Here is a 19,804-nt window from a genome sequence, read left to right as displayed (position 1 = left end):
CCTGAAAATAAGACCCTGTCTTATATTTTTTTTTGCCACCAAAAAAGGCACCAGGTCTTATTTTCGGGGGATGCCATCCATTGACTAACCTCACTTGCGCGCGTCACCCCCGGCCTCCTTTTCGCTGTCAGAGGAATTCCTTCTTCTGCAGCCGGCAAGGTTTTCCTGAAGGACTCTGGATCGATCCAGAGCTTGTTCTCAGCTACAGAGGCCTTCAGGAAAGTCTTGCAGAAGAAATGGGCTGGCAAGGCAGGTGTTGGGCTGTGCAAGGCCTGGCTACAACTGTCCAAAGGTAAGCAGTAGGGCAGCTCCAATCCATCCCCTTCTCCATCCCAGCTTAATTTTTACCCGTCCACTCTGGAGTGGGTGGGATCTTAATTAGGGCTTATTTTGGAGGGCAGGGCTTATTTCAGGCACACGTGTAAAAATCAAGCTAGGACTTACTTTCAGGGTAGGTCATATTTTCAGGGAAACGGGGTAGTAGGGAGAAAAACAGAGCACAGGGTTAGCCCAAGCTGAAAAGATTGATTCCATTTATTTATTTTTTAACTTTCCAGTTCGATGCAGACAGAGAAGAAGATGAAATATTTGCTGCCATCACATCCTGCATTCAGCAACAGCTGAAGCCAGAGAGAAAAAGAATTCTGGGTGAGAAAGTATCTGCTTAATTTAAGGGACAAAAGAAATGCTCCCACCCCATCTCACCTCAGAAAAAAATAGGAGGAGGAGGAGGCTGACAGCACCTTGTAGAATCCGAATTAATTGAACTTGTTGTGCCTTTTGACTGTTCTTGCAATCCTGACTTTGATTTCCTTTTCCAAAGGGGTTGTGTTGTTTTCTCATAACTCTTCCAGGCATCTAATGGTCCCTGTTTTTTCTGGCTTTTTTTTTGTCGTGTGGGGGCATCTAGATTTGACACTGCACAGTTTCTTCAGGCCGTGCCAAGGCTCTCCAAAGGAAGAGGAGAGAAAGGAGCAGGTGAGGTCACCACCATTGATGCAGTCCAGACCTGGGTCTTGGCGCTGGCCTCCCAAGTTGTTGTTTTTCCTGAGCCCCCGGTCGAATCCTACGCCCGCTTCCCGTTTTCATCAGACCAGAAGCTGAGACCGACTGGGTGGGAGTTCCCGGTGGGAGAAGGTTGGGGACAGTGGCCAGGGGTCAGGGACTTTGATGGACTGCAGGCAATTAACCAGCCTGTTAAGCAAACAGGAATGGAAAGAAAATATGGGATAGAGCCAAGAGGCAGAAGAAATGAACATACTGGTGGGTTCAGCCAGAACCCAAAGTGGAGAGGACATCTCCTTGGTCAGCCTGTCCATTCTCTCTCTCTTTCTCCCCACCTTCTCTCTCTTTATCTCCTCTCTTTCTCCCTCCTTCTTTCTCCCTCTTTCTCTCCTTCTCTCCCCCTCCTCTCTTTCTCTCCTTCTCTCCTCTTTCTTCATCCTTCTTCCTTCTTTCTCTCCTTCTCTCCCCCTCCTTCTCTTTTTCTTCTTCTCTCTTCCTCCCTCCTTCTTTCTCCCTCCTCTCTCCTTCTCTCTCTCTCTCTCCCTCCTTCTCTTTCTCCCTCCTTCTTTCCCTCTCTCCCTTCTTCTCTCTTTCTACTTCCTTCTTTCTCCCTCCCTCCCTTTCTCTTTCTCCCTCCTCTTTCTCTCCTTCTCTCCCCCTTCTCTCTTTCTTCTCCTCTTTTCCTTTTCTCTCTCCTTCTCCCTCCTTCTCTTTCTCCCTCCTTCTCCTCTCCTTCTCTTTCTCCCTTTCTCCTCCTTCTTCCCTCTCTCCCTTCTCTCTTTCTACTTCCTTCTCTCTCCCTCCCTCCCTTTCTCTTTCTCCCTCCTCTTTCTCTCCTTCTCTCCCCCTTCTCTCTTTCTTCTCCTCTCTTTTTCCCTTTCTCTCTCCTTTCTCCCTCCTCTCTCCTTCTCTCCCTCCTTCTCTTTCTCCCACTTTCTCTCTCTCTCTTTCTCCCTTTCTCCCTCCTTTCTCCCTTTCTTCCCCTCCTTTCTTTCTCCCTCCTCCTCTCCCTTTCTCTTTCTCCCTCCTCTTTCTCTCCTTCTCTCTCCCTCCCTCCTCCTTCTCCCTCCTTCTTTCCCTCTGCCCCTCCTTCTTCCTTTCTCCCTCCTGCTCTTTCTTCCTCCTTCTCTCTCTCTCTCTCTCTCTTCTTTTCCACTGCTGTTCTCCTTCTCTTGCCTTTGTTTTCATCTCCAGCAAAACAGCCTTACCAGAAACTGGGCTTCCCCACCTCTCAAAAAAGTTTTTGCTGAACAATTTCGTATATTTGGGGGCGGATTAATCCAAATATCGCTTGGCCTGTTGCTTTGGGGGTTTTTAAAAATTTTTTGCAATGGTTCTATGGTTGCCATGTTTTGTCAGGGCTGGCTAAAAATTTGGGGCCTCTCAGGGGTGAGGAGCAGTTCCTTCTTTCCCACACCAACTCTCCAAATTTGTCTGAGATGGTATGAGCACTCCTGGGGTTGATCGTCTCCAAGTTCCTTTCCAACTCTATGTGAAGTCAAAATGAAAGTCTTCCCATGAGTCCCGATATTTTTGGCCCTTGCAAAATTGGCGTCTTTGTCTCGATTCACCAACAATGGGTGGATTCTTCGTCTCTTGGCTCGGCTCCTGTACAGCCAGCTCAGATTCTGACAATCCAGGGCATCCTTTACAGAATGAACAGAATTGGAAGGGACCTTGAAGGTCTTCTAGTCCAACCCCCTGCCTAGGCAGGAAACCCTACACCACTTCAGACAAATGGTTTTCCAATCTCGTCTTTAAAACTTCCAGCAATGGAGCATTTACAACTTCTGGAGACAAGTTTTGTTCCACTGATTAATTGTTCTCACTGTAGGAAATTTCTCCTTAGTTCCAGGTTGCTTCATTCCTCGATTAGTTTCCATCCATTGTTTCTCCTCCTGCCTTCTGGTGCTTTGAAGAATAGGTTGACCCCCCCTGACAAAATTGGGCTGTTCAAAGAAATGAGTGGTATAATGAAATTTGGAGTATGGCAACAAATGATAAATTAACAATCGTTTGCCCCTATGTTGTTGTGGTTGAAGCCGACAGGTAGGGCATTGCAAGCAGACAATTTTGTGTGCTAAGCTTAAGTCGGATCGTAGGCGGCGTAGTTCTGGGTTGCCCAAGCCCAAAATCTCACGCCTGGTAGTGTAGGGTATTCTATTGTGAGCAGAGGAGTGTAGTACTCTTCTCGTGAAATACTTCTGGATTCGTTCAATTGTATTAATGTCTTGTTATACAGTGTGGATTCCAGGCAGATGAGCTGTATTCAAGTATTGGTCCGGCAAAGGTTTTGTCTGTTTCAGACTTTCTGGGCCCTCGGATTTCTTTTAGTAGCCTCCTCCAGCCTTCCTTTCTGGACTTCTCTTTTCTCTCCTCCTCCTCCCTCTTCTCACTGCTATTCAGCTCCCGGCACCCATGCCTGCCAGCGGTCCCTCCTTCTCCCATCATGCCTCAAAGCCTCTCTCTATATAGGGGGTAAAAATAACCATGCCGGGTGGCCAGCGGTGGAGAAGCACAGCCGCCTCTCTCTCTCTCTCTCTGTGGCCGCCTTTGTCTGCTCCTCTTCCAGCGCCGAGAGGTAAGGCTGAGCCGTTTTTTCCCCAGGATGTTTTAAAATTAATTTTTGCTAAAAGGCAGGGCAATCCTTCGGGGAAGGGAAAAAAAACGGAGAGAACAGTGGGTACCTTGGTTTTTGCTCTCTTCTCCTTCATCTCATTCAGCGCAGAACATTGGGGAAGATTTGTCTGACGGTTCGAGAAGCAGGAAACAACTCTGGGTAGAGATTTGCAACAGGGCTTTTAATTTTATTTTATTTTTTCCTTGAGGGATCTGCAGCCAAATGGACCCAGGGCCAAAGGCTGTGGATAGTTGCAGCAAAATCAGACATGCTTCGATCCATATATGATTGTGTGTATGTGTGTCTCTGGGTGATCTTGCATCAACTTTGGGAAGGCGTCTGGTTGCAATAACCTTCACTGACCTCTTAGGTTTTTTTTCTCTGTTGCTCCAAAGCCGCTGGAGAGGGGCTTTAAAATCATTTTTTTAAAGGAGCGGGGGGTCTCGGTCTCCCTCTTGCCCCCACCCCATCCTGCAACGTTGCCCTGATTAAACAGCTGGGATTTTTTTTTGCAGGAGTTTACTCTTTGTTAAATTGGAAAAATAATAATAATAATAATCCCCCCAGCCAGATTTGGAGGTCGTAAAGACATCGCTGGGGTGCCAAGTGTGGAGAACTATAGGATCTGGAGGAAATCCAGATGCTGGTTTAAAGCAAGATGGAGAACAAGAAGTTCCTGTTCTGTTCTTCTTCGCCTTCTTTCGTTCTCTCTTGCGAGTATATTCTCTTTTTTTTCCAGGATCCAAAGACCTTTGAACCACCCATTTTAAAAGGCCAAGGAAGGGGAAAAGAACATTGGATTAATTGCTTCCTTGTCTAGCCAGTTCTTTGCCTGCAGAAAGCTAGCATCTCAGGGAGAGTGTCCCTGTACGCTGATTTAACCCAGCCTTCCCCCAAACAGCAGATCTAAACAGCAATTTTAGCATGTGCATAGCAGTCTCTCCTCCGCTTCCCTCCCCCACGCTCCACAACTCCCCTGTAAGGTAGGCTGGGATGACAGAGAATAAATAGCTTATCTAGGAAGCATTTGTGGCTAAATTTGAACCTGGGATGCATCCGACAATGTAAGGATGCTAAAATTCAGAATATCTACATTGATTATCCTGGGGGTTTTAATTGCACCACTTGGAGAGACAACACAACACACACACGCACACACACACATAAATCCCTTGTTCTTTGTAGTTAGAAATCCAACAGAGAGATCCTGGATTTGTCCAAGGGAGGAAGTTCTGGGATTTTTGTGTTGTTTTTAAACAGCCCACACACCTGTCATTAAACACTGAATCACCTCATTGTGATGATGAGGTAGATCATAATGACCACGTCGATTGGATGTCAAGGGAGGAAACTGTCATTCCAGAACCACATTCATCATTAACCATCATCCTCCACTCGTGTTTCCTGACATCTGCTGGAGGATGTCTAATGTAGTTTTCCTAACATACTGGGAGGTAACCTGGTTGTTGTTTTTTCTGTGCCTAGTTTGTAACCTTCTGGGGGGGGCAGGGAGGCCATCCTTGGGGCAGGAATGGCTCATTGGAAAGGCAGGGGAAGAAGGAAGAAGGAATTGAGCTGGCTGCTTCCTTACCCTGCCAATTCCTTGCTTGCAGAAAAGCTGCCAGGCTGATTTAAACCTGGGAGGAGACAGCAATTTTAGGCAGGTTTTCTCCTGATGTTTTCAAGGGATGTGTAGGTGTGTGTGTGTGTGTTTGGTGAACGTGCCTGCCTTTGGATGCAATAGTTTTGCAGAAATGGAAGAATTCAAACTCCTGACATGCTTCAAAATCCACTTTAAACTTCAGGAAGAAATTTAAAACTTTGCTCTAGCACCCAACTCACCTGCAAAGGTTGAGCAAGGGGACTGGACTAGAAGACCTCCCAGGTCCCTTTCAGCACTGTTATACTATATTCTGCTCCGTCCCCAGCCAGATTTACAGTTGCTGAGTTGCACTTCGCAAAACCTCAAAGGAGTTAACCTTATTAGGTGTTTAAAAAAAAGAGAGAGAGAGAGATGTGTGTAACCAGACCTGGTTATTTCTCCCCTCAAACTATGCCAGCATCTATTCTAGGAGTCGCTTCTCTTTCGGCGTCATTAGTAGATTTTTTTTTTTAAGGGAGGGTTGGTTTTTTTTGGGTGGGGTGGAATAACCCAATGTAAAGATGAGCTGCTCTTCAGCCATGAAACTCAACGCCACCCAAAGAGGCTTCCGAAATCTAACCGCGATTCGATCCACGCCTCGGAGAAGCCCATGAGGTGGGTTTCAGCTGCTGACCTTTTGCAGCGGGGAAACTGAGGACTGAAGGATCAAGTAGCAAGCCAGGATTGGAAGCCGCGATGCCAGGATTTAATGGAGGACTCAGACAGGGAACAACGATTGGGTTTGATTCATCTCTTTGGGTCAGCAATGCAACAAATGCTTCGTTTGTAAGAACAAAACAGAATAACAAGAGTTGGAAGGAACTTTAGAGATCTTCTAGTCCAACTCCCTGCTTGGGCAGGAAACCCTACACCATTTCAGACCAATGGTTGTCCAATCTCTTCTTAAAAACTTCCAGTGTTGGAGCATTTACAGGCAAGCTGTTTCCCTGGTTAATTGTTCTAACTATCAGGAAATTTCTCCTTAGTTCTAAGTTGCTTCTCTCCTTGAGTAGTTTCCACCCTTTGCTTCTTGTCCTGCCTTTGGTGCTTTGGAGAATAGCGTGACTCCCTCTTCTTTATGGCAGTCCCTGAGATATTGGAAGACTGCTATCATGTTACCTCTAGCCCTTCTCTTCATTAAACTAGACATACCCAATTCCAGCAACAGTTCTTTGTGTGTTTCAGCCTCCAGTCCCCTAATCATCCTGGTTGCTCTTCTCTGCACTCTTTCTAGAGTCTCAACCTCTTTTTTTACATTGTGGTGACCAAAACTGAAAGAGTTGGGAGAACAAATAGAATAAGATATCCATTTGTTGGTGACGTTTCCCCCCCACACACACACACACAAAAGTCAGGCTGCTTTTTCACAGAATGGAAATAAAATCACCTGAATGGTTGTAAAACTCACGGCGTTGGGAAAAATTAACCAGCCTTTGGTCTTGAAATGAGCTTTCAATCTGAACTGATACGCTAGGGAGTCCGTGTTGATTCTTAAAACGGTTCTTCCAAGCTTGGTCCTTCAACAGTTCCAGGGGTCTATCTGTCCATTTTGCCGTGGTCTCCTTCATAACCTCCCAAAAGCAGAAAAATAAAATAAGTAAGATTCCCCCCTAGCTAAATAGTACAGAAGGCGGCATAGGTTATGCTTTTCCTTTTGAGTCATTTTTCAAGAGAGAAGGGGGGGGGGATGCAAAGAATAGTCCAAACTTCCTTAGATACTTACCAGCTGGGTCCACTGCCTGGGGATGATGGGTGTTTTAGTCCACCCTCTTCACCCAAGGCTGACCTAAACTCCAGACCGAAGTAGCAGCCGACGGCTTGAGCCTAGAAAGCAAATCCAACGATATATTTTTTTATGGAGAGCAGGGATCTGGAGAGATCTGGAGAACTGAAGAGTATAGTATTAACAGAGCTAGAAGGGACCATGGAGGTCTTCTAGTCCAGCCCCCTCTGCTGAAGCAGGAGATTCCTATACCATTTGTTCAGTCTTTTCTTAAAAACCTCCAGTGATGAAGCACCCACGACGTCTGAAGGCACTTGAGCTTCGCCTCTTGATGAAAAAATTCTGGAGATCTTTTTTTCTGGGCCAATAATAGATTCCACAGCCTGAAAAATAATTTTTCTAGATCCCAGGCCCCTTGCTCAGCATAAGAGTTGCAGAGATACAGAGCTCCATTTGTGCTGACTTGAGGCCCCCTGGAAAAGAAACAAGCCATGAATAGTCCATCTAAAAGACCTGGAGAACTTGAAGTATTCCTGTCGTCTTCTGGTCTCCTCCTTTACCACTCAAAACCACCCCTGTCTTGAGACCCAGCGTTCCAAGCCAAATCCTCTTCCGTTGTCCGTGCGTGCTTTCCCTAACCATGGCTCCGTGCTCAGAGGTGCCACCAGCCCAAGGTCATGGTGCAAACCTTCCGGCTGGAAGGGAAGATGGAAGTGCAGGCATCACAAGTGGTCGCCATCACGAAGTGACCAGGACCTGGCTATTGAGCCAGGCGAAGGAGAAAGATGGAGTAGATTTACCACTTGGAGTGGGAGTTTCAAAAATGGGACCCCATAATGCAAATTCTGTTTAAAGAAGGATAATATGATAGCAGTATTCCAGTGTTTGAGGGGCTGCCCCCCAAAAAAAGGTGTGTGTGTGGGGGGTCAATTTATTTTCCAAAACACCAGAAGGCAAGACAAGAATCAATGGATGGAAAAAAACAACCTCGAACTAAGTAGAAATTTTCTGAATATGAGAACAATCAACCAGTGGAACAACTTGCCTCCGGAAGTTGTGGTTGCTCCATCACTGGAGGCTTTTAAGAAGAGACTGGACAGCCGTTTGTCTGAAACGGCGTAGTCTCCTGCTTGAGCTGGGGGTTGGACTAGAAGACCTCTAAGGTCCCTTCCAACTCTGTTATTCTTTTTTTTTTTTTTTACTATTTTTTATTAAACACCAACTCTGTTAATTCTGTTACGCCTAAAGTCTCCTGGGGAATTTCATTGCTTCAGTTTTTCCCCCCATGGTGGTCCTTCTTGCCTCTCCCGTACGGCGTTGAAGTTCTCTTCCCAAGAGCTGCCGGTACATCCGAGGCAGGAAGCAGTTGCCATGGGAACCTCTTCCCAGGTGATGCCTCAGAAGGTGTGTTTTTTCCCTCCCTCCATTCACGTAGCTGTGAGTCAGAGGCTGCCTACCAAGTTACACATCAACTGCGATCCTTGGACTCTTGTTTCCTCCGTTGGGCAGTTGCCTGGGTGACTTTACAGGGAGGGTTGGAGAAAAAACTCAGTAAGATCTTGTCTCTCTTCACCGTTGAACCTTCTCGGGGGTCTGCCAGCTGAAAAGAAAAAGGAAGAAAAAAAAATTAGTTGCCGTGTCTAACCCAAGATTGATTTTGGTGTTCCGGGATAGATTGAGGTAAAGCCTTTTTGTGTCGTTTTTTATTGCTTTGCTTTTTATCCCCAACATCTGTAGGGATGATGGAAGGTTTTATTTGAGGTGGCAGTTAGGGACATTATTTTTTTTTAAAAAAAAGGGTGGGGGGAAGATGGGAAGGATTTAAAGACACGGCAACATCAGGAAGAAGTCATAATTATTTTATGTCTTAGTTATTTTTGCCAGCGGGCCTGAGTTCTTCTCCTGTCTAGTTTTGGAAGAGGAGATTGGAGCAATCGAGGGATTTCCTGAGCTGCTGGGTTGATGCCCTCCAAGAGTTGGGATCTTCGGTCTAATCGAATCTTCTGTTTTCTTTCAGACAGAGGAGATTGACACCTCAGAATCCGTGGGAATGGCGGCAGGTCAGTGAATTTTCTCCCTTTCTCCATTTTGGTGGATCTGGATTGATCTTCCTGGTCAATCAAGCCAACGCTCGTAGTTATTCTCTTTTTGATCTTCACCTACCAGCACCTCTTTGGGATGTTCCAACTTCTGGGCCTCCCAAGATGCTCCATTCTGCCCCCACCCTCAATCTTTTTTTCCAAATCCCCCCACCCAAGGAGTGAAAATTTGTCCAGTTTATCATCTGATCTATTCTTCCAAAAAACAGCAAAACCTTCTAGGGCAGGGGTAGGGAAATTTGGCTCTTTTATCACTTATGGACTTCAACTCCCAGAATTCTTGAGTGAGCCATAAAAGGTTCCCCATCCCTGGCCTACCAGTTTTTCAGTTGTGGGGGAAATCAATTTTTGACTTGAATGGGACTGTTTAATTATACAAATGTAGGACATATATAATAATGACATATATAATAATATACATTAGTATATTAAACAGTCCCATTCAAGGAACAGGATAACAGATAATCAGAGTTGGAAGGGACCTTGTAGGTCATCTAGTCCAACCCCCCACCCAAGCGGGAGACCCTACACCATTTCTGACCAATGGCAGTCCAATCTCTTCTTGAAGGTCTCAAGTGATGGCGCTCCCACAACTTCCGAGGGCAACTTCTGTTCCACAGGTTGATTGTTCTCCCTGTCAGAAAGTTTCTCCTTATTTCCAGATTAAATCTCTCCTTGTCCAGTTTCCATCGATGATTCCTTGTCTTGATTTCCTTGATTTCCCTCACAACTGAAAAACCAGTAGGTCAGGGATGGGGAACCTTTTATGGCTCACTCAGGAATTCTGGGAGTTGAAGTCCATAAGTGATCAAAGAGCCAAGACAATAGATAGATAGATAGATAGATAGATAGATAGATAGATAGATAGATAGATAGACAGACAGATAGATAGATAGATAGATACCCCTGCTCTAGGGCATTGGTTGGACAGTTTCTAAGTTGAGGCCTTATATTGTGGTCCTTCTCTGGTCTGAAATTTGCAAGTTGATCCAACATTACAAGTATGTCCCCAAGGTGATTTTTTCAAAAGGCCATTATGGGGCTTTGTTCTTCCTTGAAGATGTTTCACTTCTCACCCGAGAAGCTTCTTCAGCTCTCCAGAAGGCAACTGGTCTTTGTTTTTTCTTGAAGAGGTTTCGCTTCTCACCCAAGAAGCTTCTTCAGTTCCTCAGAAGGCAACCGGACTTTTCTTGAAGAGGTTTCACTTCTTACCCAAGAAGCTTCCTCAGTTCTAACCTGAACTGTTCAGATGCAGTCACTCAGAACTGAAAAAGCTTCTTGGATGGGAAGTGAAATGTCTTCAAGGAAAAATAAAGCCCAGGGGCCTCTTGAAAAAGCACTTTTGGGATAACCATGACCTGGATGACTGAGAAATCTTCACACACATCAAACAACACAATGCATTTCTTTGGCATTAGTGCCAATCCAGTGCATTGATGTCCCAGGTGGATGAGTTTTTGCCACAAGTGTAGACACTTCTGAAGTCAATTTGTGAAGTTGACTTGAGAGATTTACAACACACCAGATATTTGTCTGCAGAACTGAGTTTGGCCTGGATGGGGACCTTTCTCCACTACTTAATACCCAAGATATAATTGGGGCCGATATGTTGGAGTTAAAAGATTGACTTTATAGTTGAGTTACAGCATCTACAGGCTGAGTTTCCTCTGGAACTGAGTTGCTAAAAGAAAGGGAAGAAAGGATATACAAAAACTTGCCATCCAGACATTCGGACTAGACACCAGAGACTTCATCGTTTCCTTACTGCTCCTTTCCTCAGCTCTGCAAGGATGTAATTCTAGAAGGACGTAATCAAAGGTTGTCCGTGAAACCTGAAATGGGTGGTTTTTATTTTTAGCTCTCCCGCTTGGCAGTCTATACATTTTCAGCCAGATCTGGAAAAGTTTCCGGGCTCCTGAGAAGCATCATTCAAAGAAACAGTAGCAGAATGAAGGCACCTCCTCTGTTTTGTACTCCCATGTTTGCAGCCCACAGAAATCGTGAAATGAAACTTGGGGGGTGCCGATTTCTGCAGTACCCGAGACAACATTTGTTGTGAAATAAGCTTGTACGGAAGTCTTGTATCTCTTGATACAGGTGGGGATTCACATCTTTTGCAGTGATAGAGATAGATAGATAGATAGATAGATAGATAGATAGATAGATAGATAGATAGATAGAGAGAGAGAGAGAGAGAGACAGAGGTTAAAAGATAGAAGACAGATGATATATGATATAGGTGATTGGATAGATAGATAATAGACGATAGATAGATAGATAGATAGATAGATAGATAGATAGATAGATAGAGACAGATGATAGATAGATAGATAGATAGATAGATAGAAGACAGATAGATATGATTGGATAGATAGATAATGATAGATAGATAGATAGATAGATAGATAGATAGATGATAGATATATACATACATACATACATACATGATATAGATGATTGGATAGATATAGATGTTACATAGAGACAGACAGACAGACAGACAGAGATGAAGAAGAGATGATAGATGATATAGATGATTGGATAGATAGAAAATAGACAATAGATAGAGATAGATAGATAGATAGATACAGATGTTAGAAGATAGAAGAGAGATGATAGATGATAGAGAGATTGAAGATAGATAATAGATAGATAGATGATAGATAGATAGATAGATAGATAGATAGATAGATAGATAGATAGTTACATAGATAGACAGACAGACAGATAGATGATACAGATGTTAGAAGATAGAAGACAAATGATATATAGATGATTGGATAGATAGAAAATAGACAATAGATAGAGATAGATGATATAGATAGATAGATATAGATGATAGAAATATAGTTAGGTAGGTGAATAGATAGAGGGGGGATGAGGGGGGAATCCTTTTTAAAACGAGTTCACAAACCGAGGTGGCTGTCTTGTGTAAGCAACCAAGAACTGACTTCTCCATCAGATCCTAACAGTTTTTTCTCCCCCTTTTTTTTAATCCTTGCAGAAAAATTGAAAAACCACAAAATCATCTTCGTGGTGGGTAAGTCTTAAGCCATCGCAAAGTATTTCTTTTGACTCCCCCCCCAAAAAGAAAGCTTTTAAGGACTTTTCAACAGGGTTCTAAGGTGGGCCTGGATTTCTCTTGTCAAATTTGGGTTAGAGCCCAGCTCGGTGCTAGAAGGCGATGGGGTTTGGGTGGAGGAGAAGGAGGGGAGGAAGAGGAGGAGGACTGTGGGGCCCTTGGTGGCTCCCTGAGCTTGGTAGTTTTCTTTCGGACATTTCATGACCCTAACTAGGTAACATCATCAGTGCTAGTGTACTGCAGTACTATGTACTGCAGTACTACTGGTAGCACTGATGGATCGTACCTAGTGGGTAATGAAACATTTGCAAGAAAACCACCAAGCTCCAGAGAGCACCGCTCTTCCTCCTTCTCCTCCTCCTCCCCCCACTCCTTCTAGCACTGATGATGGTACCTCCTGCAAGAAACCACCAAGCTCAGAGCACCGTCCTCCTCCTCCTCCTCCTCCTCCTCCTCCTCCTCCTCCTCCTCCTCCTCCTCCTCCTCCTCCTCCCCCTCTCCCACACACCCCACTCCCTTCTAGCACTGATGATGTTACCTAGTTTGGGTCATGAAACGTCTGCAAGAAAACAAACAAGCTCGGAGAGCATCAAAGACCTCCTCATTTCAACCCCGAGGAGCTCCAAATATTCTCCTGTCCTGATCGTTTTTAGTCCCTAATTCTGTGCCTGATCACTCTATGCCCTCTGCAGGAGGACCAGGTTCTGGAAAAGGAACACAGTGCGAGAAGATTGTCCAAAAATATGGCTACACCCACTTGTCCACCGGTGATCTCCTACGAGAAGAAGTCAGCTCCGGCTCGGACAGGGGGAAGAAGCTTTCGGCCATCATGGAGAAAGGAGAGTTGGTCCCTCTGGTGAGTTAGATAGAAGACCTTCTAGATGTTCCTTAACCTTGGAAATCTTCCGTGCTGTTGGCTTCCTTCAACTTCTAGGCTGTCCATAATTCAAAGCCAAGTGAATAGACATCCACACTGCACCACAATCACGGCACTCTTTAGTCTGATCTACATTACAGGCAGTCCTTGACTTCCAACAACCTACTGGCCATTCCAAGTTACAACGGCACTGGGGGGAAAAATGACTTAATGTTCTGACCAAGGCTTCCTAAGACACGCTTAATTAAAACAACTCTTGTTTTATTTCAATGCTAGGAACTATGTTCATTCCCAGCCCATAATGAGTCCCAAATAGTCTCTCGAGATAAGCACCCACCTTTAACACCTTTGAATGGCTGCCAACAACGAGAGTGCCAAATGAACTGTAAAAAGCCAACCGGAGTACAAAGTCCACACAGAGCTTCAAGGTTGAATCTGAACCGAACGAATGACTTTGCTTCCTGCAAAGGTTTCTCCACCTTTGCCTGCCCTTTATCCCTTATGGGAGGGGCAATCACCTCCAAGACTTACTCCCGAGTTGCCCCTTTTGTTTCAGCTGCTCTTGTCTTCTAGCAGCTCTGTGCATACCCACACTGGGAACAGGCTCCCTTTGTTCCTTTGCCTCGCTGCTGCCAGACTCCAGAGGCTCCGGAGGCAGCACCCCACTCCCAGATGGTCCTGGCCTCATCTCTGCATTGTCCGAGTCCTCCCCAGACTCCCGGACTGGTCCCCGTTCTTCCCCACTGTCCGATTCCACTGTCATCTGCACAGGCTGCTGGCGAAACCACAACACTTATGGTTGTTTTAAACACAACCGTTGCGGCATCCCCGCGATCAAAATTCAGAAGCTTGGAACGGATTCATATTTACGATGGTTGCAGCGGGGGAGGGTGTCATGTGATTTCCCCCCCCACTTTTGTGACCTTCTGACCAGCAAAGGAAATCCAGATTTGCTTAAACAACCTGGTTACTAACTTATCAACTCCCTTCACAACGGAGGTGAGAAAGGTGGTTAAAAACAAGGCAAAATTTCACTTGATGGTGGACGTCTTGCTGAACAACAGAAAATATGGGGCTCTATTGTTTGCACGTTGAGGATTGATTGTTGTGTAAATAAAATCAAGAAAGTCACGTCCACAGTGAGGGAAGGTAGAATATCAGTGAATAATGGAAGAGATGGAGGAAGGGTTAGAAATATCCCATCCGTGGGATATTTCAATGCAATCCAAGCTCCTTTCCCAGTTGTGTGAATCCAGAGCTCTGGAATTCCCCTCCCCGCAAACTTTGCAAAATCGCTCCTTACTCCGATCTCTTCGTCCGCCAGGACACTGTCCTTGACATGCTGAGGGACGCCATGTTGGCCAAAGCAGACCAGTCCAAGGGCTACCTGATTGACGGTTATCCCCGGGAGGTGAACCAAGGCGTGGAATTTGAGAAGAAGGTAAGAACGTGGTGGTGAATCAATCTCTCTCTCTCTCTCTCTCTCTCTCTGTTTCTCTCTCCTCTTCCTCTCTCTCTCTTTCTCTCTCTCTCTCTCTCTCACCTCTTCCTCTCTCTCTCTCTCTCACCTCTTCCTCTTCCTCTCTTCTCTTCCTCTCTCTCTCCCTTTCTCTCTCCTCTTCCTCTCTCTCTTTCTCTCTCCTCTTCCTCTCTCTCTCTCTCTCTCTCTCCCTCTCTCTCTCCTCTCTCTTCTCTCACCTCTTCCTCTCTCTCTCTCTCTCCTCTTCTCTCTCCTCTTCCTCTCTCTCTCTCTTCTCTCCTCTTCCTCTCTCTCTTCTCTCTCTCTTCCTCTCTCTCTCACCTCTTCCTCTCTCTCTCTCTCCTCACCTCTTCCTCTTCCTCTCTCTCTCTTCCTCTCTCTCCTTTCTCTCTCTCTTCCTCTCTTTCTCTCTCTCTCTTCCTCTCTCTCTCACCTCTTCCTCTCTCTCTCCTGTCTTTCTCTCACCTCTTCCTCTCTCTCTCCTCTTCCTCTCTTTCTCTCCCTCTTCTCTCTCTCTTCCTCTCTCTCTCTCTCTCTTCTTCTCTTTCCTCTTCCTCTCTCTCTCTTCCTCTCTCTCTTCCTCTCTCGCTCTCCTCTTCCTCTCTCTCTCTCTCTTCTCTCTCTCTCCTCTTCCTCTCTCTCTCTCTTCTCTCTCCTCTTCCTCTCTCTCTCCCTCCCTCCCTCCCTCCCTCAGAAAATTACTACCTGGGTGTGCAGGTGGATTTGCATGGCAAGTTCGAGCATAAAGACCAAATTGGTGATTTTGCAAGATCCAAGATTTAAGTTTGATTTCTGGCATCTTCAGAAGAAAAATCTGTAGAGATTCTCTGTCATCCAAGTTATGGTTGTCCCAAAAGTACTTTTTTTTTTCCAGGAGGTAACTGGACTTTCTTGGTTTTTCTTTGAAGACGTTTCTCTCCTCATCCAATAAGTTTCTCCAGCTCTGCCTGAATGGTGGTGGGGAATGGAAGGGTTTATATTCCTTGCAGACAGAAATATATCTATCTATATATATATAAAAAACCACTCACACATCATCACAAAATCTCCAGAACCGTAAAGCCTACAAACTTGAAATTTGGCACCTAAGTTCCTCTTGGCTTCTAGGTGCTAAGAAAGGATTTTTCGAATGACCATCAGAGTATTTCGTATATTATTATTAACACACTCTGTTGCTAAGGAGTTCTACTCCCCCTCCCCACCTGAAAATAAATCTCTTCCAAATGCAAAACACAATCAGAGGAGAGGAGTTTCAAGTTCACAGCACCAAGCAGCTTTAGTCCAGAACAGATGAGCTAAGCCACGCCCAGGCTCCTTGCTGTCTCCTTGCTCACACAGCAAATACTCTTTCAGTTTCCAAACAGCCCTCAACTCTCTCACACACTGACAGGACGCTATCCAGATGAATACCAGATGGATGCTGGTAGGCAGAGGCTGAATTTCCCCCCCACCCCTTTATTTTCCTCCCCAAAAACTAAGACCCATTGAATAGTTTCGTAGCGCAGCATGGGTATCCAGCTAGTAGGAATATAATTCCTTCCATTCCTCATCACCATCCAATCAGAGCTGAAGAAGCTTCTTGGATGAGAAGCAAAACATCTTCAAAGGAAAGTCCAGGTGCCTCCTGAAAAAATAGCACCTTTGGGACACCAGAGGAAAAGATTTCATAGCTTGGTAATGTTTCTCCCTCGTTTTTTTTTTTCCCCAGGGAGCTTTTGATTTTGGACATGACGGCGTTGTTCTTATCGAATTATTATTTAATATTATTTAATATGAGTGGTGCTGGCCCTGGTGGGAGCGGGATGAAGCCACAAGAGGGCAGTGCAATCTTTTCTCACAATCTTCCGCTTGGTGGCCGAGAACATGGATTCGGGTTTGAGCAACTAACTAGGGCGGGCTGTTGTTTGGCTAAATCTTGTTCAGTTTTGTTGAATGGGTTGTGGTTTTGATTTTGCCATCTGCCCGTTATTGATCAATGAACAGAAAGCGCCAGGTGAAATTTGCAACAATGTGAAGGAAGGTTTAGAGAATTGCAAACTTGGTTTTCTCCTCCTCCTCTTTCTCCTTCTCATCTCCTCCTCCCCTTTTTCATTTCTTCTTCTTCTCCTTCTTCTATCTCCTCCTTTCTCATTCTTTATCTTCTCTTGCTCCCTTTTTATATACTTTTCATCTCTTCTCCTTATCTGTCTCCTTAACCTTATCCTCCTCCTTTTCTTCTTCTCGTCCTCCTCTTCCTCCTCCTCTATCTTCTTCTATCTCCTTCTCCTTCTTTCTCTTTCCCATCTATCTCCTCCCCCTTTTATTTATTTTTCATCTTCTTCTCCTCTTCCTTCTCCTCTTCATCTATCTTTTCCTTACTTACCTTCCTTCTCTTTTCTCATCCTCCTCTTCCTCCTCCTCTATCTTCTCCTTTCTCCCATCTCCTCCTCCTCCACTTTTTATCTACTTTTCATCTCTTCTTTTCCTCTTCTCCTTTCTCTTTCTTTCCCATCTATCTCCTCCTCCTCCTCCTCCTCCTCCCCTTTTATCTACTTTTCTTCTCCTTTTCCTTCTCCTCCTCCTATCTTTTCATCTGTCTTCTCCTTAACCTTTTTCCTCCCCCTTTTCCTCCCTTCTCCCCACTTCTTCCTCTTCCTCTCCTCCTCACCTTGACTTTTCCTTGAACTTTCCCCGAGCAGATCGCTGCCCCCACCCTCCTGCTGTACGTGGACGCTGGGAAGGACACCATGGTGAAACGGCTGCTGAAGCGAGGCGAAACCAGCGGGCGGGTGGACGACAACGAGGAGACCATCAAGAAGCGTTTGGAGACCTACTACAAGGCCACCGAGCCCGTCATTGCCTACTACGAGAAGAAGGGAATTGTCCGCAAGGTGGGTAAATTCGCCTGAATTTACACCTTTTGTCTGAAATGGGCAATGTGTTTGGGATCCAGACAGAGGGAGTTATTTCAGCCACATAAAAATTACTGGCTGAGCCGTTTGCACCTTCCTTTCCTTTCCTTCCCTTCCCTCCCTCTCTCCCCTCTTCTGTCCTTCCCCTTCCTTTCTTCCTTCCCTCCTCTCCCTCTTTCCTTCCTTCCTTCTTTCCTTCCGTTTCCTTCCCTCCCTCTCCTTCCTTTTCCTTCCTTCCTCATTCCCTCCCCCTTCTCTCCTTCCCCTTCCTTTCTTCCTTCCCTCCTCTCCCTCTTTCCTTCCTTCCTTCCTTCCCCTCCTTCCTTGTTTCCTTCCCTCCCTCTCCTTCCTTTCCCTTCCTTCCTCATTCCCTCCCCTCTTCTGTCCTTCCCCTTCCTTTCTTGCTTCCTTCCTTCCCCTCCATTCCTCCCCTTGTTTCCTTCCCTCCCTCTCCTTCCTTCCTCTCCTCCCTTCTTCCTCCCCTCCCTTGCTTTCTTCCTCATTCCCTCCGTCCCTTCTCTTCCTCACCTCCCTTTCTTGCTTCCTCCTCTCCCCTCCGTTTCCTTCCTTCCCTCACTCTCCCCTCTCTCTCCTTCCTTGCTTTCTTCCTCCCTCCCTCCTTCCCTCCCTTCCTTCCTCCCTTCCTTCCTCCCTCCCTTCCCTCATCCCCCTGTACACTTAAGCAGCAGGTCAGTCTCTGCAGGGAATCTTACCCAGAGTATTTTGAACCCACCGAGCTATCGCAGAGAAAGGACACCCATTCTCCTGAGTTGTGAGGATGGGCCACAGTCATTCATTATTCTCAGGGACGTCTCTCCAGGTCTTATCCTGCTCGACATAGCCAGGCGCTGACTAATTGGCTGCCAGCGGAGGGAAGAAATCCACGCCAACATTGGGAGGATTTCGAAGAGAAGCAAGAGGGGAAATGGAACTTGGGTGGGGAGGAAGCAATTCCCAAGATGTGAAGGGTTGACCTTGTGGTGGGACCAAGATTTGAAGATGGATCCTCCCCTGTGAAACAGAGTTGGGGGCGGGAGGTCTTATCTTCAGGCCTAGATATTTTGAGCTTTGCCCATCCTCCTAAACCATGGGATATTTTAACGTTGCTTTTGTGGAACGAAGACACGTTGAGTGTGCTCAACAGCGAAGGCCCAAGCATGGTTTGAAGGCATCAAGCTTGGCTTCCCTTGGAATCCACCTGAGGGCTTAGGATGGGGGGTTCTTCAAACTTGACAGCTTTAAGACTTGTGGACCTCAACTCCCAGAATTCCTCCTCCAGTCACGTTAGCTCAGGAATTCTGGGAGTCGAAGCCCACAAGTCTGAAATCTTGCCAAGGTTGAAGACCCTTGGCTTAGGAAGCTGTAGGAACTTGGGTACCAAGATGGCCAGGGAGAAGGTAGGATCAGATGGGTCTTCTTGTGAGCCTCCCATTCTGTCTTTGAAAGCTGGTGGATCTCTCTCTCTCTCTCCAACATTCAACCTGGCTAGGATCCCTTCAAGAAGGGGTGGTCTCTGGCCTCCATAGTGGTGGGGGAGGGAGGATGGACAGCGACGATGCTTGGGCGTTGTCTCAAAAGAAGCCAACTTCAGGATTCTCCTCCTGAGCCCCCGTGGCTTTCTCCCCGTCTTTCAGATCAACGCAGAAGGCACGGTAGATGAGGTCTTCAAGCAAGTCTGCACTCATCTGGATGTCCTCAAGTAAACTCCGCCCCCCCCCCTGGAGGAGCTTCATCCTCTCCTCCCTCCCACCCCAAGACTCTGATCTGTGTCGATGCGCCCCCCTCCCCGCCTTGCCGCCGCCCTGCCTCCCTTTTCATCTCCAAAGACGGCTGTGGAGGAAGTGGCTTCATCCTGTTTTCGTGGACAGAGAGGCCCATGGAGGAAATTTCAAGGACAATGCACTCGGCTTCCTTAAACCTCCTCCCTCTCTCTCTCTCTCTCTCTCTCTCTCAGAGTAAATCTGGATTTCGTGAGATGAGGTGTTTTCATCTTTTGCTTTGTTCTGTTTTTTGTTTTTAAAGGAATTTTTTTCACCCTCCAACGTGGGAAGGGAGGGGAAAGAAATATTTCTCCTCTATTTTCTTTCCGGGACGCTTTCTGCAAATTCCACGTTGGGTTGAGGACAATCTGTGGTCCTCCCTGAGCTCCTCTGGGGTGGACTGCAGATCCCATCCTCCTCAAATCAGTACTCCCCAAACCTTAAGGGGGGTCTTGAATCCAGCCAAGGTCTGCGGGAAGGGGAAGACTGGCTGGAGACTGATGGGTATTGTAGTCTGAATCTCTGGAGCACTTCCCATCTGGATAGGAATAATTCAGAAGGAGCTTTTTGAGGCTTTGGAACCACTTTTTGGATCTGCGGAGGTTAAAATTCTTGAACAGGCCGA

At 46.1% G+C, this 19,804-nt stretch overlaps 2 protein-coding genes across 5 annotated transcripts in view; both read left to right on the top strand.

The window, feature by feature from the left end:
- Positions 1–19,804, top strand: part of AK1 (adenylate kinase 1) — a 33,005-nt gene that overhangs the window by 13,043 nt on the left and 158 nt on the right. The window contains exons 7-14 of one of the 4 annotated variants that reach the window (XM_087944073.1): positions 558–648; positions 911–978; positions 9,008–9,050; positions 12,094–12,129; positions 12,864–13,027; positions 14,373–14,489; positions 17,207–17,398; positions 19,054–19,804. The exon at positions 19,054–19,804 is cut by the window's right edge and continues 158 nt beyond it. In XM_087944073.1, the coding sequence (XP_087800199.1) occupies positions 558–648; positions 911–978; positions 9,008–9,050; positions 12,094–12,129; positions 12,864–13,027; positions 14,373–14,489; positions 17,207–17,398; positions 19,054–19,122 (780 nt within the window). In that variant the 3' untranslated portion in view covers positions 19,123–19,804. Of the gene's footprint in view, positions 1–557; positions 649–910; positions 979–3,472; positions 3,587–4,376; positions 5,080–5,860; positions 5,883–9,007; positions 9,051–12,093; positions 12,130–12,863; positions 13,028–14,372; positions 14,490–17,206; positions 17,399–19,053 lie in introns of those variants that run through there. The other 3 variants (XM_087944076.1, XM_087944074.1, XM_087944077.1) reach the window with 3 other exon arrangements.
- The window catches only part of TRUB2 (TruB pseudouridine synthase family member 2), a 316,494-nt gene continuing 307,968 nt past the window's right edge, over positions 11,279–19,804 (top strand). Inside the window, exon 1 of the mRNA XM_087944082.1 lies at positions 11,279–11,293. The gene's annotated coding sequence lies outside the window, so the exon portion shown is untranslated. The remainder of the gene's footprint in view (positions 11,294–19,804) is intronic.

This window comes from Notechis scutatus, chromosome 15 (assembly GCF_049901735.1).
Source record: "Notechis scutatus isolate UNSWTSFEM ecotype Mainland chromosome 15, rNotScu1.2, whole genome shotgun sequence".
Taxonomy (NCBI): Eukaryota; Metazoa; Chordata; class Lepidosauria; order Squamata; family Elapidae; genus Notechis; species Notechis scutatus.
This window is presented reverse-complemented; position numbering and strand designations above follow the sequence as displayed.